General features: G+C 38.2%; 1 protein-coding gene across 1 annotated transcript in view; it reads right to left on the bottom strand.

Moving 5' to 3' along the window:
* cdh4 (cadherin 4, type 1, R-cadherin (retinal)) overlaps nt 1-27115 on the bottom strand; it is a 435394-nt gene that overhangs the window by 45585 nt on the left and 362694 nt on the right. The window contains exons 8-9 of the mRNA XM_056467830.1: nt 24243-24415; nt 48-185 (exon numbers count right to left, since the gene is read on the bottom strand). Of these exons, the coding sequence (XP_056323805.1) occupies nt 48-185; nt 24243-24415 (311 nt within the window). The remainder of the gene's footprint in view (nt 1-47; nt 186-24242; nt 24416-27115) is intronic.

Below are 27115 nucleotides of genomic sequence, written 5' to 3'. Positions count from 1 at the left end.
TTTTGAAACACATCATTCTGCAAATGCTCCCACAGTTATTTACTCACAGTTTTAGAGTCCAGCTCTGGAGGGTTGTCATTGATGTCAGAAATGCTGATGAGGGCTGTGGCGGTGTTGGACAGACCAAAGTTCAAGCTTCCCTCCATATCAGTGGCCTGCACTATGACGGTGTACTGAGAGACTTTCTGAAACAACACAAAACAAATACACTTTAAACAAACGAAGAGACACATCATACATAAATGACAAATTATGACCGTTTATAAAAGTCTACACAAATCATTTTGCATGTCCAAAAACAAGAAACCCTAGGAAACCATTTTGTTAGTGTTGTCTCTAACAAACGACTAGGGACCCTTTTCATCCATTTTCTGTGATGGAGCAGCCAAGCGGTCCAAAAGTTTGCCATCTAAGCCTACACAAAGCCATCCTGCAAAGACTTTGAGACCGCCTGTGTTTGGTAAATGGCGGCTCTTTGTGTTTGTCTGGGGATACGTCTGTCTATCTGTCTGTCTGCGTTTGCATTCAGGCTTTTCTGTTAATTAGGACAAGAGGCTACTGTGAGCTTTGTTCTGCTTTGATACTTTGTCACTCACTATTTATGGAAATACACTCCCCCACACACTGATAATCAGTGCGCAAAAACAACTCTTCATCAGCGGACATGAACCAGCCTGTTTGTAACCACGGATGAAAAGCAGAGGTTGCGAGGGCAACAGATGGATAGAAACACGAGTGCACACACACACACACACAGACCCATGGAAGTGTTTGTTGTTGCATGGCCAACATTCCTGTGGGCACAGATCTGAAAGTGTGGCCCTGTCCATGCCTGGGTGAATCTGACTCCAGTTAGTCCACACACTGGGAGGAGACAGAGAGCTGAGCCCCAGCCAAAGTCTCTCCTCTGCCTCTTTCAGCTTCAGCCGCATTAATCCGGTTGGCCAAAAGCCTTGTGTTGTTGCAGACAGGAAGTAGGGGGAGTGAAGGACGAGTCAGTGCCCCGTTGAGACTGGTCTGGGGGACGGGGTTTGACTGACTGACTGCTGTGGCACAATGGAAAGCATCACAAGACCCTGCTGGAGATCCTGATGCTTTAAATTTGGGGGCTTGCTTTTGTTTTATTTTAGTCATCTCATACATTTTACAACAATTAAACACTGGCAGGAAGTGTCTTCTAACTCTCTGGTCTTCTGGCTCCTCCAAAAATGATCTCTGAAGACACACGGCGTTATATTATAAATATATTTTTTTATATTTTTGCGGCAAATAGACGCAAGTCACTCTCTGTATGTTACCAAAACCAAAAGATTCAGTAAAAGCAGCCACCAACTTTGAATGTTATCACTTGAAGGAATAGGTGTTATCAGTGGTTATCAGCTTTTAGATATGAGCCAGTAGGGGCCTTCTGCGCCTACTGGTAAGCTCAGAAAGCTGTTATCATCCATCCACATGACTAATCAGCTATACTAATAGGGAAGACTTCAGATCCAGATCTGTTTTTACATTACTGTGACGGTTGGGTTTAGCGTTGGGGTAGGGGTAGACATTAATAACATACAATTAATGGGAAATTTAATAAATAATATAAATATTTATTGTGGTTAATCAGCTATACTTCTAGAGAAGACTCCAGATCCGTTTTTACATTACTGTGATGGTTGGTGTTTAGGGTTGGCGAAGGGGCAGATGTTAAAAAATACAATAAATGGAAAGTTTGAAGGGTCACAAAACACCAAAACACACCTTTTGAGCTGTTGACAGTCATGTGTCCCACGCTGCTATAAACAATATTAGGACACATATATTTCAAAAATAGGTTGAAAATAGGTTGTTTTTGCGTTACTTCGAGCAAATTCGCTCTTTCAGTTTCAAACAAAAATTTGAAGCTGCAACACAGCGATGAGATACTTGCGTGTATTCCAGCAAGGAGAGTGGATGCCTGTACCTGCGAGTGCATCGTGACGTCTCTGAGCGTGCAGCATTAATTCATGAGGAAGACTTGGTTCAAAACCAATCAGCGCGCTCTGTTGTGTATGCGGTGCAACTTCGTTAATATGCATGATAGCTTCCAAGAAAGTTTTTACCTGTTACAGTGTTCAGAATGTAGAGAGACGCCACGTTGTGTTGTAAAAACAAGTGGATGAAGAAGAATTGTTTGGAGACACAGTTCGTCAGTGTTTTCCTGTTTCAAGGTTTTGTTTTCAAGGTTTTGTTTTCATTTCCCTGCTGTGAGAGCGCAGCTGGACTCACATGTGGACTACCATGCATGCGACACGCGACAGAAATACGTTTGTAAGGAACATTTTTACCCGAGAGCTTTCTGCATCTAGAAAAGGTTAAATCCCAATTTGCCGCTTGTCTTCTTTTAAAAAAGACGCGGTTCTAGTTCGTGTTGATTGTCCTGTCTCTACAGATTTGGTAAGTAAGCGATCAGTGGTCTTGGTTTGTTTATTTAGGTGGAAAAGTTAGTCAGTATCGTCAGCAGTACTCTTTCAGTTTCTAAAGACAGACCTTAGTCAAAATGATTTATTTACTCAGTTTACAGGACGTTAAAATCACTACAATATTATAGACTGAAAGATCTGCTGTAAATGCTGCTCTCCAAGTGTAAACATGTAAACACCGCAATCAAACTATTACCGTAATGTAGAATTGTCGCAGCATTTTGTGACAGAATAGTCTATACACACACGGCTTTCTGACGCTACCTACCGAGTGCATATAAGTTACAGAGAAATGCAAAGGATTTTTTTTCTCTGATGCGATGTGTGGTATCAAAGATTCCATTAAAACTGCACTCTTCCAGCAGTTCTATCTATGCAATAATCTGGTTTGTCACAGGGGGTAAGCAATAAAATGTTCTAGAATGAAAGTAAAAGTGCCAAACTTCAGTTAATGTCGACAAATTAATGATTTGGCAAATAATTAGATTACTGATGTCCATGTAAACACAGTCACTGTCTTTCTCCCCTGCGTCTGTGTGTTTGTTTTGCCGCTGTAAGTATCAGCGCGTGCCCAAACGGAAACTCCCACTTTTATCTAAAACCTTCCCTCTTTCCCTCCCCCAACACTCCCACCTAAACAGAGCTAGACACACCCACTTTTCTGACTTTTTCCAAACTAGAGGTGTGAAAACACTCTGCTGAAACAGGGGGGTTTCGTGGCCCTTTAAAAATTATCCTACTAAGTTGGCATTTCTATTAATAAGTAATATTCTAAAATGCGCATAAAATGAGGTGAATGGAAACACTGCTAATGAGTTTCTGTTTTTGTAAGGTGAATTATTAGACAGCTCATTAAATCATGAGTTATAAAAAGCTGCATTCACAGGCAATATACTGTAAGGCAAACATGCATCTCTGAAATCAATGTTTGAGAATCATCCTGACTACTAAGAAACCCTAATTTGATCTGCTTAAGGCAGCATATCATGTATCTCTCTCTGTCTATGATATTCTCTGAATATGATCCTCCTATCGGTAGAAGTAAATTCATTCAGTATGAATAAATATCTTATGCTATCATTTCTACAGGGAAATATGCATTGTGGTCACTAAATATTCATTTGGTTATCTCCAAAGCTCACTTGAATTTGTTCTAGCTCAATGAACGTGACCTTATGATGCCTGCAAGCCTGCGTGAAACTGGTTCATATAGAAACCATTTGGTAATTAACGAACTGCCCAGACAGCTTTCTTTCCCCTTCCGTCTATTCATCCATATTTCTGTCTCCTTCATGTAGGTGTATTTAAGAGGCAGGTCAGGGACTCCTCAGAGGAGCACTCACAGTTTTAAAGCACTTAAAGAACCACAGAGAACTGCGGACACACACTGAGAGTCATTAAAACCTGCGTCTTCTCGTTAATATTGCCCAGTTCGGCTCTATTAATGAGAACTCAATAGCGGCTGACCTTTATTAACACCATAATGAAATATCAATACTGTCTCCTCTGGTTATGCTCTGCAGAGAACAAGAGAAACAAATCAGTGTGTAATTAATCTCACACACATTTCATACAGTGCTGGCTGCAAGGGACGGGAACGTGACACCAAGAGACGAGCTTAAACACATTTCCAGTCCTGAAGAGAATGTAAAACGATTGCACCTCAGGACAACTGGCAGAATCGGGGCGACTGGAGAGCAGATCCTAGTTTCACCCATACAGACTCTCACACGCTTGAGTCAACTGTTATGAGGGGCATTTCACAGCCCAACGGGCCCTGACCTCACTTCTCCCCGACACCGCACTCGTCCCTGCGGACAGGAGAGGTGATAAGGGGAAGGAGACGATCGCATGACGGAGGAGAGAGAACTTATGATTCTCCTCATCTCGCACATACAGGAAGCTTTGGATCACTTGGGAATGACTGGGACACACACACACAGACTTCACACCGATCGATTCCCTAATCAGGCGCGGCAGAGTGGACACGTTCTAACCCAGACCTGACACAACTAGGAGAGCACACACACATACTGTATATAAATACACGCACACATACACGTGCACACACACACACACAGACCACATGGCCTCTGGCAGAGACAAGAGACAGGTAATGAAAAGCAACAGCCAGGACAATCTGGCTCGAACAGATTCACAGAGCTGCAGAAACAGACATGCAGGGCTTTTAACGCACATACAGTACATGCACACACACACTTGTACAGCTATCTTTATGGGGACATCACAAAGATTTAAGGATTTTTAAAATATTGGACAGACTCTATATTCTGTCCTCTTCCTTCAACCCCACCCCTAAACTCAACCCTGACAGTAAACAATCTGCTGTTATACATTTTCAAAATGCTTGATTCAAAGATGAATACAAGGTACACACACATAATTGTATGTGTCGCTTACGAGGACTCTCTATAGGTGTAATGTACTTTTATATTGTAAAACCTTACCCCCCCCCCCCCTGTTCCCAACACTTACAGAAAACAGTGACAACATTTGAATGTCAAAAACCTTGTAAAGTATGATTTTTAATCATTTTGAATTACAAGGACACAAGGCATGTCCTCGTAAAACAACTTAACAAAGTAACACTTAGGTCATGTCACTATACAATTTTGTATCCTCGTAAACCACATGGATAAGTATACACACATTCATGCAATCATTCATTCATTTTCCTTCAGCTTAGTTTCTATTTTAGAGGTCACCACAGCGGAATGAACTACCAAGTATACACACATGCATACTTGTATGTGTAATTTATGAGGACTCTCCATAGGTGTAATATATTTTATATTGTAAGACTTTACCCTACCCCTAATCCCAACCCTTCCAGGTAACTGTGACAACATTTGAAAATCAAAAGACCCTGTTAAGTATGATGTTTTAATCTTTTTGAATTACAAGGACACAAGACATGTCCTTATAAACCAACTTAGCAAAGAAACACTTAAGTCCTGTCATATTATTTTGTGTCCTTGTAAACCACTTAGACAAGTATACACACATTCATTAATTTTCCTTCGGCTTAGTCTCTAATTTAAATATCACCACAGTGCAATGAACTGCCAAGTATACACACATACACATGCATACTTGTTTGTGTCATTTATGAGGACTCTCCATAGGCGTAATGTCATTTATATTGTAAAACTTTACTTTTTTCCCAAATCCCAACCTTTACAGGAAACTGTGACAACACTTGATTGTCAAAAAAACCTGTTAAGTATGATTTTTATTTTTATTTTGAATTACAAGAACACAAGGCATGTCCTCGTAAACCAAAATAGCAAAGTAACAAGTCATGTCATTATATTATTTTGTGTCCTCGTAAACCACTTAGACAAGTATACACACATTAATGAATTTTTCTTCGGCTTTAATCTCTAATTCAGAGATCGCCATATTGCAATGAACTGCCAAGTATACACACATACACATGCATACTTGTATGTGTCATTTATGAGGACTCTCCATAGGCGTAATGTCATTAATATTGTAAAACCTTACTCTTTCCCAAATCCCAACCTTTACAGGAAACTGTGACAACACTTGATTGTCAAAAAAACCTGTTAAGTATGATTTTTATTTTTATTTTGAATTACAAGGACACAAGGCATGTCCTCGTAAACCAAAACAGCAAAGTAACAAGTCATGTCATTGTATTATTTTGTGTCCTCGTAAACCACTTAGACAAGTATACACACGTTAATTAATTTTTCTTTGGCTTTAATCTCTAATTCAGAGATCGCCACAGTGCAATGAACTGCCAAGTATACACACATACAAATGCATACTTGTGTGTGTCATTTATAATGACTCTCCATAGGCGTAATGTCATTTATATTGTAAAACTTTACTCTTTCCCAAATCCCAACCTTTACAGGAAACTGTGACAACACTTGATTGTCAACAAAACCTGTTAAGCATGATTTTTATTTTTATTTTGAATTACATGGACACAAGGCATGTCCCCGTAAACCAACTTAACAACGTAACACTTAGGTCATGTCATTATACAATTTTGTGTCCTCGTAAATCACATAAACAAGTACACACACACACACACACACATAGAAAAAATATGCCTCACTTCCACTGCACAAGTTTTAAGCACTTTGTTTTACTGTGATTTCAATCCGTGACCAAGCACTGTCATACATCAATCTGACAAATAAAATGAACATTCATGCTACGTTTAGTTGAAAAGCACAATGGGATTTAAAATTCTGTCACTGTTTACATGTTTTTATGAATTCTTAAATACTTTCTGTTGTATGAAATGTTAATATCTGATTGTCCTGGCAAGCTTTTTTTTTGAGGTTGACCAATGCTTATTTTATAAGACAATGGCAATATCTTGGAGATCAGAGTGGCTGATGGTTGATGTCATGTAAACTAATGAAGACAGATAGCGGTAGCTCCTGTGCATCTGGGCTCGTATTCTCTGCACGGCCAAAATAAAAGCACAGTTTATGAGACCTGACAGACAGAAAGAAAAATGCCAGTGCCAATAAAATAAAAAAGGGCAAATAATGGCAGTCGACACCGGTTGACCACTAATCTTTTTCATTCAGGTTTTACTATGTTCTTCACACATGCTCTCACATGCTGCTTGATTTAGAATAAGAGAAAGATATATATAAAAAAATACAAATGATAATAATACAAATAATAATAATATTAAATAAGTAGTGAATAAAACAATAAATAAATAAAATTTGGTGTTCAAATTGAAGATGAAATAATAATAATAATAATAATAATAATAATAATAATAATAATAATAATAATAATAATAATAGTAACAATAATAATAATAATAATAATAATAATAATAATAATAATAATAATAATAATAATAGTAATAATAATAATAATAGTAATAATGGCATTTATTATTATTTATTCATTCATTAATTTATTTTCTTTTTTTTCGGCTTAGTCTCTTTATAAATCAGGGGTCGCCACAGCAGAATGAACCGCCAACTTATTCAGCATATGTTTTACGCAGCGGACGCCCTTCCAGCTGCAACCCATCACTGGGAAACACCCATACACTTATTATTATTATTATTATTATTATTATTATTTATTCTGTATAAAAATTGTATTTAGGTAATGTTATAATAACCTTAATGGTAAAATAAATAACAACAACAACAACAACAACAACAACAACAACGATAATAATAATAATAATAATAATAATAATAATAATAATAATAATAATAATAATAATAATAATAAAAATGATAATAAATATAAATAACATGTACAACAACAACTACAACGACGACGATGATGATGATAATAATAATGATAATAATAATAAAAATAACATTAATAATAATAATAATAATAATAATAATAATAATAATAATAATAATAATAATAATAATAATAATAATAATAATAATACGAATAATCATAATAATATTTATTATTATTACTATTATTATTAATTTTTTATACAAATTGTATTTAGGGAATGTTACAATAACTTAAATGGTAATTAATAACAATGGAAATAAACAACAACAACACTACTACTACTACTACTACTACTACTACTACTACTACTACTACTACTACTAATAATAATAATAATAATAAATAACAGGTACAAAAACAACAACAATGATGATGAGAATAATACTACTATTAATAATAGTATTAATATTAATAGTAATAATAATACATTTAATATATTAATTGTTCAGTTCGTTAAACCATCAAGCTTTCAGTTTGGTCACCATTTTAAGTTGAACTAGACGGTGTGTGATCCCCATCAGCTGTATAAAAATAAACAGTGTGAACATTCTTCCAATTTTCCTTTTGTCCTCTACAGAGAAAGCTAGATTTTTTTTTTTACATTTCAACATTTGAATTCTACCTGAATAAACATCCTTTTCCTAACCCCATAAAAGCACACATGAGAACCAAATCCATTTAATTCCTTCCCGGATGATGTAACACGTTCATGCAGTGCAAAAGAGAAGAAATAGAATGACAGGTATAGAGAATAAGTGCATAAGATGGACGTATTTGCAAAGAGCATCATAAGAAAAGATGCCAGTTGCAGTTTGAGGCATGCAGTGTAAAAGGTGGTGATGGAGCTGCTTGTTATCGTCTGTAATCAGACAGGTGATGGCGGGCAGGTTAAAGAGCTGTGTGGAGGTGAGGGGTCTCGGTGTGAGAGGGTAATTGGTATTCAGACCTGATCAGATGTGTGTGACATTAAAGTGAATGTGAACTCCCAGCTTCGCCAGGCTTCTTAAACTCACTAATTACTGCATAAATATTCCAATTAGTCTACAGGTACTGATGAAGGAGGATTACGCTCCTGATGAGAAAATGTGGATGTGAAAGAGACAGATGGAGAAAGGCAAATGTTAGGATATAGATGTCTGTGTGTGAGTGCGTATGTGTGTCTAGACAGCTGCTTATATTCATATAAGGTCACAATCTAAACTCTATGGACATGAATGGCAATGTCTTAGTCAATTTAATAATTTTTAATTCTTTAATTCTTAGTTCTTTAACTAAGTAACCAAGGCTATTTTAACAACCAAAAACTAAAGGCTAAAACTATTTATCCAAAAACAAGTCAAAAACTCAGATATTGAAAAATATTTACTGAAAAAAAGAATATTTGGCAACCCCCCAACCCCCACCCCCAAAATATTGTTTTCAGAATTCTTAAGCACTCAATGTCTGTTGGAGGTAATGTAATACAAGTAATAATATTAAGTAATACTATTTTAGTTACTTTTTAAAAAATGTAACGGGAGTTACTTTTTATTTGATATAATTAGCTTTTAAAAAATAAATTGTTGAATTAAAATTAAAGCAGTCACAATGAATAACATAGTCAATGAAAGAATGTATGCATTATTTTGAGTGCATCGAAGAAAAGGGGATAATAGTCTCAATGGACAGTGATTTTACTAAAGACAAATAGTACAAAAAGTAGCAAACACATTGCTTTAAACTTTTAATAACCTGTATAGGACTGGGCGATAAACTCGAAATCCTTATTTATTGACCGAACACCATTATCAATATCAATAATTGAAGTTTATCTAGAAAGTTCGGTATGGTATTTCAATATGAAGTGCTATAGCTTTATCAAAATGTGGCTGCTGAGTGCCAATAAGCTTAGGGTGTCAGTTTATCACTTCCAATGGAGACGCGCGCACATTTTCCAGGTACACCTAGTCGAAAAACATCAGAATTTTTCAGAATGCCGCGAGCGCACTGCGATTCATGTAAGTAGAACTAACCAATCTGCTATACACTTTGTATGGAATATACACATTTCAGTAACGGTAGACTAATTACCTCAGACAAACACAGCACATCCAAACACTGCAGCGGTTTTTACTTTTCTCCATAAACTTGCATAGGAACAGCAGCAATGATTTGTCCATTTGTTATCCTCTGAGAAAATGGTCGCCTAGTTACAAGAAACGCCATAGAAAATGGTGAAGGAAAGCACACACTCTTGCTTATCACTTCAGGTCAGAATAACAACACATGCAAAAAGAAGTGCTGTATAGCAGCAGTGAAGAGATAGTAAATAAAAAAGGATGTGAGAATGTCGCCAGAGTGGCTTTTTGGTTTCTTTTCTTGTGCAACCCTACTAGCCACTAGCACCCCATCTGAAAGAGTTTTTAGCATAGTGGGTAATCTAGTCATTCAACTTCACAATGTTGGAGTATTTATTTGAATAATGATGGTTTGTTTCTTTACTTGAAAGCTCAGATTTGATTTTCATAATTTGTTTTGTTTACGTTTACTATATCATTATTATTGACACATTTCTGATGTTGATCTACCTTTTCCATTGCACACACTTTGTAACATTTTATTTATCAAGTTTAAGAGTCTCTTATGTTAATTTTATTATACAGAGATCAGCTATTTGGTTAGTAATGTTGGTGAATTAAAATAAAGTGGTTAAACAAAAAAAATTCAATATTCCTAAATGTATTGTTAAAAAATATTCAATAAATATCGATATGGAATGATATGAAATGTGATATCACTATATATATTTTTTCGCAATATCACCCAGCCCTAATCTGTAAATATGACAATTATAGCTCTGGGTCAGGAGGTTCTGAGATAACATTATCCTAAAATATACATTTTTGGATGTGTTTTTAAAGGTAAATGAAGGTATAGGTTAAACAGTGTGTTGTTAATTGCAGAACTCCTCTGACAGTTCTAAAAGAGATCAAACCTCAGCGAGGTAATAGAAAAGTAACGCAAAATTAACTCAAAAGTAAAATAACACATTATTCACTGTAAAAAGTAACCAAGTAACGCAACGAGTAACTTTTGGGAGTAACGTAATATTGTAACGCATTACTTTCTAAAGTAACTTTCCCCAACACAGCTCACTGCAGTGAAATCTGGCCTGCAGCTGTGTAAAGAATCATCTGTAGATTTTAGATCGTTTTTTCATTTCTTAATAAACATAAAACATATGTTTTATATTTTCTTTTTCTGCTAAAAAATGTAAACTAGGCATTTTTTACTAATGTACAGAATGATCATTAACCTAAAATCATTTGTTGGAATTTTACATTTTTACCTATATTTGTTTTGGATTCAGTGTTTGTTTAAAGAATTATTAAATTTTTATTAATAAAATGTTTGCATAAGAGTTGATATAGGCTGTGTAAAACATTTTAAATTAACTTTGGTAGACACTGGAAGGGTTCTCTTAACTGTGCAAACTATAACTGCTAAAACTAAAACTAAGTATTTAAAAAAATAAATAGAAATGTGTTTAAAAATTAAACTAAAAGTAACAAAATCATTAATGAAATGAACTAAAACGAAACTGAAATGTACAATACAGCAAATAAAAAGTGTATCTAATAATAACTAATTTAAAAATGCAATAGTAAGCTTGTAAGTAAATAAGTTGGTTTTTATTAAGGATTTCAAACAGAATAATGTTAAAAATTAAAATAGAAAATAATAACAATAAAATAAAACACCTCAAATTTCCACTAAGTAAATTGAGAATCCCTCTTTTTTCAATGCTTTTAAACAAAGTAACTGTATTAAATAACTCTTTTATAATCACTCTATTTATTTGATAAAAATTGCACTGAATGATCCCAACAAAAACTGTAATACTAAAAAATTATTAAAGCTGAAAACTATATCTAGATTACTTACCGTTAATAAGTACTGCATTAAACAACTGCACAAGACATTTCTAAGTGCATAAAAGTTTGAATACTTGTAACTCAAGGTGCATTAAATATACTTTGAGGTCATTCATTTCAAAGGCATCATATGCAGTTACAATACTAACATGTCTGAGCTCTTGTCAGCTTCAAAATATGCTAAAATGAACAAAATCTGTTCTTCCAAATAATCCTGAAAAAGTAGTCAAATATAGAATCTTCAGAAATGACAACTGAGGGCAAGCTAATGTGCCTCAACATGACCGTTTCAGAATATATTTTGGCACACAGACAGGTATGTTATATGCTGTTTCTTTAATAGAGGGAAATAAGCTCCATTTTGGACTTTTGCAAAGAACCTGAATCTAAAATCATCCAGAGACATCTTTAATACTTCTTGAGTCGCAGGAAAGTAAACTTTGAAAAAGAGTACTTATGGCACTCAGACAGTTATGTATATGTCATTATTCTGATAGAGTTAAAGAAGATACAGTTCCAATTTCAGCATTCTTTTCTTCATTCAGACAAAACTTCAAAAAAAGAAAGAAATAAAAGTTGTAATCAAAGTGACCATATCTGGTTTATGACCAATGAGAATCTGTACAATTTAGCAATTTATCCTAGGACCCACACTGAATGAAAGACTCCTGAATAAAAAGCTGAAACACATGCTAAAAAAATATCAATACCTTTTAGGTTAAAAATAAGCAATCTTTATATGGATTAAACTGTTTTATTCAATTTTAAACTGACACAGTCACATCTAAAATTAATAAACACACAAACAAACAAATAAATAAATATATAAACCTTTAAAATAACCCTTTCCATGATATACTATTGACCTTATTCTTCACAAACAAGCGGGCGCAGCCATTGGAAACTTTTTGGCTCAAGACTTCCGGTCTCATTCACTTCCATTGATTTTTAGACGTAAAAAACAGCTCGTTATGCTGCTTGATGTTGCAAACTGATATTTTCTTATTATATTATACTTATTGTTATGTATATTTAAAAACACACATGTTTGTAGAGCAAGTAGCTTGACTGTTTCCAGCCGTTTATTATTTCTAGTCATTTCACCCGTAGGCGGCTGAATCGGAAGTTCTAAAACAATCACAAAAATGAGCCCTCTTCCACATCACAGACTAAGGTCAATTAATGTGCATGTAATATCCAACATAGATGGGTAAAGTCAACAGATTTTATTATTATTAGATCTACTAATATCGAAGAAAAAAAACTAAATGAATACTGTTATTACCATCTTTCTAAATTCATTTTAGCATCTGTAAAAATGTTCATTTCAACCCAGGCTCGTTCTGAAAATGTAAATAAATACTATAAATCTGGAGACCACCAAATACGTCCCAAAAGCTATGTTTTGTGCAGTTTTTGTTTCTGCAAATCCACCAGAGGCCGATGTGTACACTTTTTGAGATCTCAAATGTCTCGCGCGAGTGCCATTCGTGCCTACTGTTCTAACATAAATCCACCAGAGGCCGCTGTCGACTGACTGACTGACTGACTGACTGACTGACTGACTGACTGACAGATCGACTGACCCACCCTCCTCCTTCCCTAAACCAACCAACAGTTTTAAAAAGCAATCCAGAAAAAGAAAAGCCCTCGCCTGATTTTTACCACCTTTTCAGACTTTACCACATTATTTACTTGTTTATTTTATTTTTTTTGGCGTCTGTTTTTGTCTTACCTTCTTTCTGGAACCGTTTTTTTGCCGTACTCAAACCTTGTCATCGAGGTTAACTCTTGTCTGTGTCTCAAGTCCACCGACATGCATACCGCCGCGTCACATTTGTTTTAAAGATAAAATACAGCCATGCGTACTTCTGGCTACATAATTCGCGATCTCCAAAAATTTATATAAGGGGACATTTTCAGAACGAGCCTATGTTGGCTAATTTTAACCTGCACTTCCTAAAAAAAGACTAATTAATTATACATATCCATGACATTTAATATTATGGATTTCATCATGTTTCTTCAGAAAACAAATATGGAGAGAAAATGATTCTGAAGCTTGGTTGATTTGACAGAACATTAAATTTAAATCATTTCTCTTTTTTATATTGGAGCTCATCAGCATCAATTTTCAACCACTCTAATTCACTTGAAAACACAAGCTTGGCCATTCTGTCCAATATTTCAATCTGCATTATACAGAAACAAACAGAACGACATGAGGATGAGCAAACAAAGACCCAATTTTCATTTTTTTAATGTGAACTATTCCTTTTAGCCTGGTCCAACAGCGTCTTGACTGACAGAGAATGTGATGTTGAAAATCTTCCAAATGCTCCATTTGCGATGTGGCTTTGCAAACACATACGAGTGTCCTAGTTCTAATTGGAGAGCACAGGTGGAAGAGATGCTCATCATCACCAGCACCACGTTAGATTAATGAGGGTCTCAGAGGGTCCTGAGAGGAGGACAGATTATCTGCCTACAGAAAACACCACGACCCATATTCCAGATCAGTCTTACTCATTGGATTAACAGGAGTCACTGCTCCAGGTATAGACTTAGGAGAACTTGTCAGAGAGAAAATAGAAAGTGTTGAGATGACAGCAAACGTCATCTAATGTGGCATGAAGGGTAGAGAACTTTATGTGCCAACTCAAACAAGATGCCAAAGGAATGATGATGAAGACTGTAATAGAACTGTAGTGCCAAAAAGCCCTTGAGCACAAAAAAAAAAAAAAAAAAATCATTGCAGCGACTGCAGAGAAGCTTATTTTAATAAAACATGACTGACAGTGCTGTTAAAAATAGTCATTTAATTTCAGTTCAGATGACAATAAAAAATAAAATAAATCACCCCAACTCTCCAAAAAGTAACCCAATAGGTAAACAGGATTTCATTTCTATTTTCCAATGCCTTTAAATTAAATGTCTTATTATCACTCCGTTTTATTGGTCAGATAATCAGGAAAAGGACTATAGAATCTTCAGAAATGATCACTGAGAGCAAGTTAAGGTACGCCAACCATATACATATATATATATAGTCTTCTCACCTATCAAAGTTTTAGAAACAACAAATAATAAGTTGTCTTACACTTATTTTACCAACACAAAATATGATCATGTCTTGATTTTTAATTATTTAATTTAGACGGTAAGGTCTGACTTTGCTCAGACAAAAGTCTTTTCACTTAACAGAAGTAATGTACAGTATAGAATATAAAGTCATGGAGCAGTGGAAGAGAATTAATATTGTGTATGACTCCCATGAGCATGGACGACTGCATCCATACATCTCTGCAATTACTTAAACAACGTATATATATATATATATATATATATATATATATATATATATAAATAATACTGATATGTAAATACTGAATGTAACCCCAAACAATGATTTTTTTTTCACCAAACTTGACTGATTTCTATGAGAATCTTGGGTCTATGCGGGTTCCAATAGGTCTACTGCAGTATTTGTGATGATTGGGATGAAGTTCAACAGATGATTCATCAGAAAAATCTACCTTCTGCAACTAGAAGTCAAGTTATTGTTTGTCACTCTTACAACTGGGAACGATGACAAGACTTTTGTTAGGTAGTGTATATATATATATATATATATATATATATATATATATATATATATATATATATATATATATATATATATATATGGCACAAGGTATATAAAATAATAATAATAATAATAGTAATAATACAAAATAATAATAATAATAATAATAATCAATTACAGTCGACCAACAACCCAATATGACTTATAAATCACAATAAGTACTATTGAGCACACAGAGCTCTCGCTTCGGTTACAATTAATTTCAATATTTTCATATGATGTTAATGAGAACGAGACCAGAATGTGTGGCGTGAAAGCAAGGGATCATCACGTAGGATGGAGAGATAAAGAGGAAGTTGAAAGACTTCCCCGCAGGTCCGCTTAAGCATTCTGGGATAAATTGAATGGACCTCTGAATGACCCTGCTCATTAGTGGAGCAGAGGGAGGTTAAGGAGTAGCGTGTGTGTGCGTGTGCGTGTGTGTGAGCGCGTGTGTGTGTTTGTAAGAAAGAGGGATTGCTGGAGCGATGGAGAGGGGGATTAATGAAGAGGTTAAAGAGGGGAACACGTCTGGTGGGAAGGGTCAGGCTCAGAGACTCAGATGAGTTATGGCAAAGCTGTTCCCATGACCCTCAGAGTTCATTTGTGTGGGTCTGTGCATGTACGCATGCATCGGAAATCAAGTCAACCGCATTCTCAAGTAGACACTAAGCAGACCCTCGTGATTAGCTGAATTAATTCTAGGTGGGGTTGGAAATAATAAGTGTAACAAGGCTGGAAAGCATGTACGTATCTCTTGTTGTGCAATGGAGGACAAGCAAGACAATTCCAGAAATGATTTTTCATTTGCATATCTGTACTGAGCATGAGGATACACTCTCTTCTTGAAAATCAACTGGATGTTTTATTTGTTTCTTTGGTGTATCATTGTGTTAAATCATGTGGCTGCTAATGCTGTTCATATGATTTTTTAAATAATAATAATAATAATAAATAATAAATAATAATAATAATAATAATAATAATAATAATAATAATAATAATAATAATAATAATAATAATAATAATAATGTTTCCCGGTACTGGGTTGCAGCTAAAAGGACATCCACTGTGTAAAACATATTCTGGATAAGTTGACGGTTCATTCCGCTATGGCAACCCCTGATGAATAAAGGGACAAAGTCGAAGGAAAATTAATGAATAATAATAATAATAATAATAATAATAATAATAATAATAATAATAATAATAATAATAATAATAATAATAATAATAATAATAATACTATTATTATTAATAATAATAATAATAATAATAATAATAATAACAATAATAATAATAATAATAATAATGATAATGATTAATAATAATAATAATAATAATAATAATAATAATAATAATAATAATAATAATAATAATAATAATAATAATAATAATAATGATTAATAATAATAATAATAATAATAATAATAATAATAATAATAATTTAAAAGCAGCTTCTCAAAGCGCTAAACACTATGCAAACAATACAATAAAAAAATAAAATATCTTTAAATGAACATTAAAAGCATCATAATTCTAAACAATTAAAGTCTTTAGAATTAAAAACTTGTTTCTTCCAATTCTTTTTTTTCTTCATGTCTAAACTATATTTAAAAAACCCTGAACATTCAAAAAGATATTTCTGGCATTTCTACTGTAATTATGTCACAGCTTTATAGTTTTTAAATATGTCTTATTGATGTTATGAAGCGGACAGGAGACAGAGGTAAGGAAACGTTAGGGTGTTTATTGAATGACAACAAGGAGCACATGAAGGATAGCCAGGAGGATCAGGAATGATGTTGGGGTCTTTTCCTCCGTGGCTGGGTAACAGGAATACACGAGGATGGACAGCACACACCAGATACAGCTGACAGAGGATGACACAGACTTGGAAGGACTGGAAGACAGGACGATTCGGGAGGACCAGGAAGACTAGGAGGAATACAAAGAGAACAGGTAAGTAAATCGTTTGTTTAGCTGAGGATGACTACGCTGAGTGGTCGCTCAGTTGTCCGCTTTCGTCGAGACGAGCCCGGACAATGAGCGACTGGAGTGCTGTGCTTTTATCTGGTGCTCGTGAATGTGATGCAGCTGTGTGCTCATTAGAAGTCAGGTGATGGTGATCTTCGTGAGTGGGGGTCGTGAGAGCCTGACCAATCCATGACAGTACCCCCCTCCCCAGGGCCCGCTCCTGAGGGCCGACACCTCCGACGCCGTGGTGGTCTCCCTCTGCCTCTAGGCGCTGGGAACTCAGGGTGGCTCTCATGAAACTCCACCATGAGACTAGGATCGAGAATATCAGCTCTGGGAACCCATGTCCTTTCTTCGGGGCCGTACCCTTCCCAGTCCACCAGGTACTCCAACTGGCCACCACGACGTCGGGAACGCAAGATCTCCTTCACTGCGTAGACGGCTCCTTCTTCTAGGAGCAGTGGAGGAGGGGGTTCCTCTTCGTGGTCAGGCTCTGTGGAGGGAAGAACAGGATCGTGATAGGGTTTCAGGAGTGATACGTGGAATGTAGGGTGAATACGGTAGTGAGAGGGTAATTGTAGTTTGTAGGTGACGGGGTTAACCTGTTCCACGATGGTGAAGGGACCAACAAATCGGGGACTTAACTTGCGAGAGGGCAGTCGCATGCGTATGTCCCGGGTGGATAGCCACACCTTTTGTCCGGGTGTGTATCTGGGTTCTTCAGACCTTCTTCTATCGGCGGTTACCTTGCTTCGACGGACTGCCCTCTGCAGATGTTGATGAGCCTCGTCCCAGACTCTCTCGCTCTCCCGGAACCAGTGATCCACTGCGGGGACATCAGATGGTTCGCCATCCCAGGGGAAGAGCGGTGGTTGGAAGCCCAGGACGCACTGGAATGGCGTGAGTCCGGTGGAGGGTTGCCGCAGTGAATTTTGGGCATATTCTGCCCAGCCCAAATACTGGCTCCAGGAGCTCTGGTGACCACTGCAGAAGGTCCTCAGGAACCGTCCCACCTCCTGAATCTTCCTCTCTGTCTGCCCGTTGGTTTGGGGATGATATCCAGAAGAGAGGCTGACGGCCACACCTAGGAGCTTGAAGAAGGCTTTCCATAGACGTGAGATGAACTGTGGACCTCTGTCCGACACAATATCTTCTGGAATACCAAATGACCTGAAGACTTGATTAAAGATATTGTCGGCTGTTTCAAAGGCTGTGGGAAGACCTTTCAGAGGGATTAGTTTGACAAACTTTGAGAATCTATCTACTATGACTAGAATACAGGTATTACCTTCTGACGAAGGGAGATCAGTGATAAAGTCCACTCCTAGGTGTGACCAGGGACGGTTCGGAATCGGCAAGGGATGGAGCTTTCCAGCGGGTAGATGACGTGGGCTCTTGGATTGGGCACAGTCCTTACAGCCCTGAACATATTGCCTCACATCCCTTGCCATGTTTGGCCACCAGAATCGTTGGGATACTAGCGAGAGAGTATTGTTGATCCCTGGATGTCCAGTGCCTAGCGAGGTATGTAAGGAGTGGATCAGATCTACCCGGTGTTCAGGTGGTATGAACTGCCGATGAGGAGGGCATCCCGGCGGAGCAGGGGCTTCCGGAGTGGCAACGACTGGAGGAGCGTTCCAGGTGATCGGACAAATGGAGATGTGTTCGGGAAGAATCTTCGTTGGGAGTTCTTCATGATCGTGATGCTCGTGTAAACGAGAGAGAGCGTCTGCTCTTAGATTCTTGGGTCCTGGACGATAGGAAATGGAGAAATCAAAACGTGAGAAGAAAAGTGACCATCTGGCTTGACGTGGACATAGTCTCTTGGCCTCTTTGATATATTGGAGGTTTTTGTGATCTGTGATCACCTGGAACGGATGTTTGGCTCCCTCCAACCAGTGACGCCACTCCTCCAAGGCTAGCTTGATTGCTAGCAGCTCCCTGTCTCCTATGCTGTAATTCTGCTCCGCCGGGCTCAACTTCCGAGAGAAATAGGCACAGGGATGCAGTCGGGGCGGTGTATCATGATGTTGAGATAATACTGCCCCGACGCCGGTGGTGGATGCGTCCACTTCCACCACGAAAGGAAGATTTGGGTCAGGATGAGTCAGGAGTGGGGCCCTTGTGAACTCCTTCTTAAGAAGGCGGAAGGCTGCGGCTGCTTCTTTGGTCCACTCCAGTCCTTTGGGTTTACCCTTGAGGAGATTAGTGAGAGGTGATGTAATCCTGCTGTAGTCCTTGATAAACCGTCTATAAAAGTTAGCAAACCCAAGAAACCTCTGGAGCTCCTTAATGGAAGTGGGTTCTGACCAGGATAGAACAGCCTCAATTTTCTTCCCATCCATACGTATACCGGTTTGATCAATGATGTATCCCAAGAAATGAATCGACTTCTGGTGGAATGAGCATTTCTCCGCTTTGAGGTAGAGGTGATGTTCTCTCAATGTGTGTAGGACCTCCGCAACGTGTTGGCGATGTTCGGCCTCACTCCGGGAGTAAATGAGGATGTCATCTATGTACACTATTACAAAGTGGTGAAGAAACTCCCGGAGGACTTCATGAATGAAGTTTTGGAATACGGAGGGGGCGTTGACCAGACCGTAAGGCATGACCTCATATTCATAGTGGCCAGTAGGGGTCACGAATGCTGTCTTCCATTGGTCCCCCTCACGTATTCTTATCAGATTATACGCGCTGCGGAGGTCCAATTTAGTGAAGACTTTAGCTTCTCGGAGCTGTTCCAAAGCGGCTGGTACCAGAGGAAGGGGATATCGGTATTTTACTGTACCGTTATTTAGGACCCTGTAGTCGATGCATGGACGCAGCCCTCCGTCCTTCTTGGCCACAAAGAAGAAGCTTGAGGCGGCTGGTGATTTTGAGTGACGTATGTACCCCTGACTCAGAGCCTCCCTTATGTAATCTTCCATTGCCTGATTCTCTGGAAGCGAGAGCGGGTAGATCCTACCTCTTGGCAACTGGGCATCTGGAACTAGGTCGATCGCGCAGTCCCATGGCCGATGCGGCGGTAGCTGGGAAGCTCTCTTGGGGCAGAAGACATCATGAAAGGAGCTGTACTCCTTAGGAATGTGGATAGACTGCTTCTCAGGAGGGCTCTCGACCGATGTTGCAAACAAAGAAATGGGGTTCCGACCTTGAAGAGGGAGATTTGGAAAACAGGTAGGTGTACATCCAGATCCCCATTTCTTTATCTCTCCTGTGCCCCAAGAGATGATGGGATCGTGCTTCACCAGCCACGGGCGCCCTAGAATGATGTCCATATTTGCACCCTCCAGAACCAGAAATTGAATCCTCTCTTGATGTAACAGCCCCACTTGAAGAAGGATGTCTTCGCATTGTCGATGGATACGGGTCGAAGATCGAGTGCACTGGGTTATCGGTTGTATCTGGTATATATGCGAGGACGCCTCAGTACGGAGGTGGAGTTGACGACAGAGGGATTGGGAGATGAAGTTCCCTGCTGACCCGGAGTCGATGAGGGCTGTGACAAGGAGAGAAATAGAGGCAGTAGTTATTTGTACGGTGGTAGTAAGTGGTTTACATTGTTCAATATTCGTACTGAATACACTCACTGAAGTCCGAATGGGACGAAGGGGACACTCCATACGGGTGTGTCCACTGACACCGCAGTATAGACACAGACCCCGGGTCAGCCTCCTCTGTCGTTCCGCTGATGTCAGTCTTCCAGACTCTATTATCATGGGTTCTGGTTCTGGAGAGGCTGTTGACTCAGGCGATTGGAGGAGTGCAGACGAGGGGGTGATGGTGTCCTGTTGATAGGAACGGAGACGATCGGAACATCGGAGAGAATGTTGGATGAATCTCTCCAGACCCATTGTATCATCTAATGTGGCCAGCTGGATTCGGAGAGTGGGTTCCAAGCCGAGCCGGTACGTGGTCAACAACGATCTCTCATTCCATCCACTTGCAGCTGCTAGAGTGCGAAACCGGAGAGCATATTCCTGTGTAGATAGAGTACCTTGCTTTAGATGATACAGCTGCTCTCCAGCGGCTACTTCCCCATCAGAACGTCCAAACACCTCTTTGAAATACTCCGTGAAGGTAGTGATGGAATTCATGACCGGCCCGGCTTGGTTCCAGATCGTCTCAGCCCATTTAAGTGCAGGTCCAGAGAGTAGTGATACGATGTAGGCGATCTTTGACTTATCTGTGGGATATAGAGAAGGTTGCATTTCGAATATGAGGGAACATTGTAACAGAAAACCATTGCACTCCCCCGCTCCGCCTGAGTAGGGCGCTGGTCGGGCCATGGGACTGGAAGGAAGGGCCGAAGAAGAAACTGTGGAGGCGGAAGTGCTCGGTGCTGGTGGTGCGTTGGAAAGTGGAGCTGGTGGCTGTAGAATCCGCTTCAACTGGTCCACCAGCTCTTGAAAGTGATCGAGGGTGCTCATGTTGTCGTCGTTATGGGTCCGGGCTTCTGTTATGAAGCGGACAGGAGACAGAGGTAAGGAAACGTTAGGGTGTTTATTGAATGACAACAAGGAGCACATGAAGGATAGCCAGGAGGATCAGGAATGATGTTGGGGTCTTTTCCTCCGTGGCTGGGTAACAGGAATACACGAGGATGGACAGCACACACCAGATACAGCTGACAGAGGATGACACAGACTTGGAAGGACTGGAAGACAGGACGATTCGGGAGGACCAGGAAGACTAGGAGGAATACAAAGAGAACAGGTAAGTAAATCGTTTGTTTAGCTGAGGATGACTACGCTGAGTGGTCGCTCAGTTGTCCGCTTTCGTCGAGACGAGCCCGGACAATGAGCGACTGGAGTGCTGTGCTTTTATCTGGTGCTCGTGAATGTGATGCAGCTGTGTGCTCATTAGAAGTCAGGTGATGGTGATCTTCGTGAGTGGGGGTCGTGAGAGCCTGACCAATCCATGACAATTGATATATGACACTATTTAATTGATTTGATTGATTCAGTGATTCCATTTGTGTTTTCAAGTAAGAAAATCCTATTCAGTTTACATCTAGATTTTAGGTGTTTATTTTTAGCATTTCAATTTAGGTTTTAGAAAACATAACATGTATTGTTTGTAAAATACACACTGATGTATAGGCATTATTATTGTTATTTACACTACCGGTCAAAAGTTTGTGGTCATTTCATTTTTACATATTAATTTTATTTAATAATTTAAATAAAATTATTTTGTTCATTGTTGTTGTTAAATTCTTAAATATTTATTAAATGTTTATTTATTCCTTAGTGTAGGTAGTTTTAAATGAAATTATTACTCCAGTCAGTGTTGCTTTTATTACTATTAATAATATTATTAATAATAATAATAATAATAATAATAATAATAATAATAATAATAATAATAATAATAATAATAATAACAACAACAACAACAACAACAACAACAACAACAACAACTATAATTCATATTAGAGTGATTTCTGAAGGATCATGTGACTCTGAAAACTGGAGTAATGAAGCTGAAAATTTATCTTTAAAAACACTGGAACAAATTATTAAATTAAATTATAAACTACTTTTGATCAGTAATTTTATAGTGCAATAACATTTCACAATTTTACTTTTGACCCAAACTTTTGAAAATATAATTTTGTAGTGTATATTTTAAAGATAACCTGGCGATATGCTTTATTTAAATCAGATACACAAAGCTTAAGGTTACTAGAACATTTGCACACTTTTTTAAAAAAACTAAACAGGATTGGTGGATGGATACAATCAAAGAAGTATGCAAAAGCACAAAATGTTTTTCTGTACCCTTTAACCTGTATTTGAAATTACTGAATTGCATTGTGTATTTTTTAAGGGCTCAATGGAATTTAACAGAAAAGGTACTGGCAAAACATCTTTTTTTCACAGATTTTTTTATTTATTTTCCTTTGAGTGTGTCTGAGTGAAATTTAGCCTTGATCTTTGCAGTATTTTTGCCACTGGAGCCGCTGCAGCAGGATGTTGTCCTGCTCTGATGGGGTGTTCTGGGAGGGCAGATCGCTGCACTTCAGCTTGAAAAGGTCACCGACAGCTCAAAGGACAGGCTGATCATTAAGTTGATTCTAAAAGCACTGTTTGTTATAGTGCAAGAGTGTCTCTTCAGAATGTTTCTCACAGGAGACTAGGAACCATCTATACCAAGCATGCTCATACACACTATAGCTTACAACTAATTACATTAGAACGCTGATGAGACACAAAGGGAGGACAAGACATTCTTCATGGTACAAATACTCTGAAAGGTGTTTGTAAGCATATGATAACGTTTTCAGATTTAAAGGGATAGTTCACCAAATAATTACTATTTACACAAAATAATTACTAATTCACACATATACTCTGCACTCTGACTACTCCAACATCTCGTCTCACGTTGAACGCAGTCAACCTATCTCAACAGACTGAGTCATCCGACCAATGAGCGCAGATTAGCGTGGCGCTAAGGAGGGGTTTGGGAACAAATGAATCGCCGAACGAATCATTTGGGAGTCGTTGGGATAATTAGGTAAAAATAAATGCAGATTATAGGACAATGAAAGTGTTTTTTGACCCTGCATGGCTATATTTCAAGCATATTTCACCCAATCTGTCACACTGATATAATCAGAGAAGGACAGCAGTTCTAGAGTGAAAACAGTTAGATGGTCAGATTTTGCAGTCAGATGGTCAGATTTTGATTAAGGATTATTTTTTCAAAGTGTATTAGCATTAACGATGATATATCAATAATTGCATTTTGATTTAATGTAGACTTTATGAATCCTTCTTTTGTGGGTTTTAAAAGAAAGTAGCATATATTCTACTGAAACAACATCAGGGCTAGTAAACGATGCCTTCTATTACCAGAAGAGAATTCCAAATGCATCACAACCACAAATCAACAGTTCTTAGAACTAAAATCCTAACCACAGATGATTCTTGGAAGCCTGCTTGCTTTTAAGAGTCCGTCAAAACCAGAGATGTAACTGACCTCTCTGTCGATGCCCGCAGCGATGGTGCTGATCTCTCCGGTGGCTCCGTTGATTGTAAACATGTTGGGAATGGGGATGTGAGGCGTCTGGCTCAGGATGCGATAGTGCACCAGTCCATTCGCCGTGGTGCTGTCGTCAGCGTCAAAGGCTGTTACCTGCATTACAGAAGTGCCTGCAGAGGGAGAGAGGTAAACAAGCGTGAATCAAAACACTAATGCATGCATAATCGCTCTGTTTCTGTCACAAAGCAGCTGCGCTTGTTTGTCCGAGTCGCTAGGAACAAACACGCACAAGCAGTGGCCATTTGATCCATGATTCAGACTGCATGTGTCAGAGCCATGTCCAAACGTCACATCTGATCCCGGGCTCTTTCTCACCTACGCTGTCTCATCTTCTTCAGCCCTGATTCTGCTCTCCATACAAAATCTGCTCAGTAATGAGGGCCCGTCTGCCTCGTCTCTGTCATTATGTCCCAGCGCCTCTATAGCTGGGCATTGTTAAAGTCCAAATGAATTTATTCATATAAATGGATGGTAAAGTTCATTATATTTTATTATTTTAAATCTGGCGGCACGGTGGCTCAGTGGCTAGCACTGTCACCTTAATGCAAGAAGGTCGCTGGTTCAAGTCCCAGCTGGGCCAGTCGGCATTTGTGTGGAGTTTGCATGTTCTCTCCATGTTCATGTGGGTTTCCTCTGGGTGCTCCCCCACAGTCCAAAGACATGCGCTATAGGTGAATTAAATAAACTAAATTGGCCATAGTGTATAAGTGAGTGTGTGTGTGTGTGTGTGTGTGTGTGTGTGAATGTGACAGTGTGTATGGGTGTTTCCCAGTACTAGGTTTCAGCTAGAAGGGCATCCGCTGCATGAAACATATGCCAAAATAGTTGGTGGTTCATTCCGCTGTGGAAATCCCTGATAAATAAGGGACTAAGGTAAAGGAAAATGAATGAATGAATTTTAAATTCTGTACTATTAGCCCCTTTCACACATGCAGACCTTTATGGAAAATTATCCCCAATTTTCCGGAAAGGGATCATGTGTAAACAGGCCTTTTTTTGAAAATACCGGTAAATTGGTTCCAACAATTTTGTTTCGAAAGAGAAGTTGTAACATTACAGCTGAATTGTCGGTATGCTGCTCTGTGTGAACAAAGAAGGAAAATTTCCAGAAAGAGTGTGTTCATGTTTAGAACATGCTTTTGCAGACACATTAAGCTGCTAGTAGTTAGTCAGATAATATTTCTATGTCTAAACATTTAGTTACGGCTTGCGCTTCTGCTTTTGAACGTACCAGGGACAAAGCAGCTGCATGATTGCTAAAGCTTTAAATAAAAGTGAAACCATCAACAAAAGCCCGACCCCTTCCATGCTTACAAATACAAGCACAGCCATTTAGAGGTCATTTCTGGTTAATGATGTCAGAATTTACCGGTATTTTGTAAACAGCACTTTTTTAAAATTACTGGTAAAGTCATTCCGGAAATGTTCCGGATATTCTGAAAGCAAAGAAGGTCAAGGTGCTCCAGGATTGGCCAGCCCAGTCACCAGACATGAACATTATTGAGCATGTCTAGGGTAAGATGAAGGAGGAGGCATCGAAGATGAATTCAAAGAATCTTGATGAACTCTGACATCCCTACAAGAATGCTTTCTTTGCCACTCCAGATGACTTTATTGATAAGTTATTTGAGTCATTGCAGTCATCCAAGCTCATGGGAGTCATACACAATATTAATTCTATTTCCACTGGACCATGACTTCATATTCTATACTGTACATTATTTCTGTTAAGTGAAAAGACTTTTGTCTAAGCAAAGTCAGGCCTTACTGACCTAATTAAATAATTAAAAATTAAGGCATGATCATGTTTTGTTTTGGTAAAATAAACAATCTAGAGGCTTTTGCCTTTTATATAAGCCACTTTTGATACCAAACCGTCTACTACTATGTTGTTTCTAAAACTTGGAGAGACAACAAGGCTTTTGTCAGGTAGTGTATTTGTTTCATAATTGTTGACTTTTTAATTTAGTTGATACATGCTTAAATGTGTATATTATTAAGGGATTAATGTCAGTTGTATTATTATCTGTCTCTTTCTGGTTTGTTTGTCATGGTTTATGTGCGTGTGTCCACTTTGTTGTTGTTTTCACTGTTGTTCTTTGTTTAATGTTTACTAATCTGGATTTGTTCTTTATTCTTGGAACCACACTTTAATTATTCTTTAATACTTTAATTGAATTTCCATGAACCAAAATGATATGCAATAATATTAAAAGTAAAACAATTTCAAATGAAAAATGATATGGAAGAACTTTCGTTTATTTCAAAGCTATGACCAAAACAATACAGACTTCAAAAGTTCCTTCTCTTGCCTGCATTTGCGTGCTTTAACTGACGTGTTTAAAAACAGCAGTTTGATCCTAAACGCGTATGAGTGTGAAATGTGTGTTGTGTGAGTGTGATGCGGGTGGGGGTCCGAATGGCCTTTAGTCCCCAAAACATGTTTATCGATTTCTGAGAGCTTGTCTCACACCGTCTCAAAATGTGAGCGAGCAATTAGAGGCCTCCAAATAGAGAAACGCAGGATAAAGCTCCTTGCGACGTGGGCAAAATGTCACCCTGTCATTCTGCGTTAATGTCACTCCGTGGCTCCAGTGTCCCAGTCGCTTCTGTCATTTAATATTAATGGCCAGCTCGACCCAGAAAGCGGGTCCGAAGAGGGCGGCCACATGTTTAGCCACAGCTTTCTCTGTAATTGTGCGGAGATAGTGCCATCATTTCGTGACAACACACCTACGAGGGGATAATTGTGGCTGAGAGTTCTATTTCAAAGTTCATTAAGTTTCAGAGCAGAATCTGTCAGTGCGCCC

Source organism: Danio aesculapii, chromosome 11 (genome assembly GCF_903798145.1).
Source record: "Danio aesculapii chromosome 11, fDanAes4.1, whole genome shotgun sequence".
Taxonomy (NCBI): Eukaryota; Metazoa; Chordata; class Actinopteri; order Cypriniformes; family Danionidae; genus Danio; species Danio aesculapii.
The sequence above is the reverse complement of the archived record's forward strand: the minus strand, read 5'-3'. Positions and strand labels throughout refer to the sequence as shown.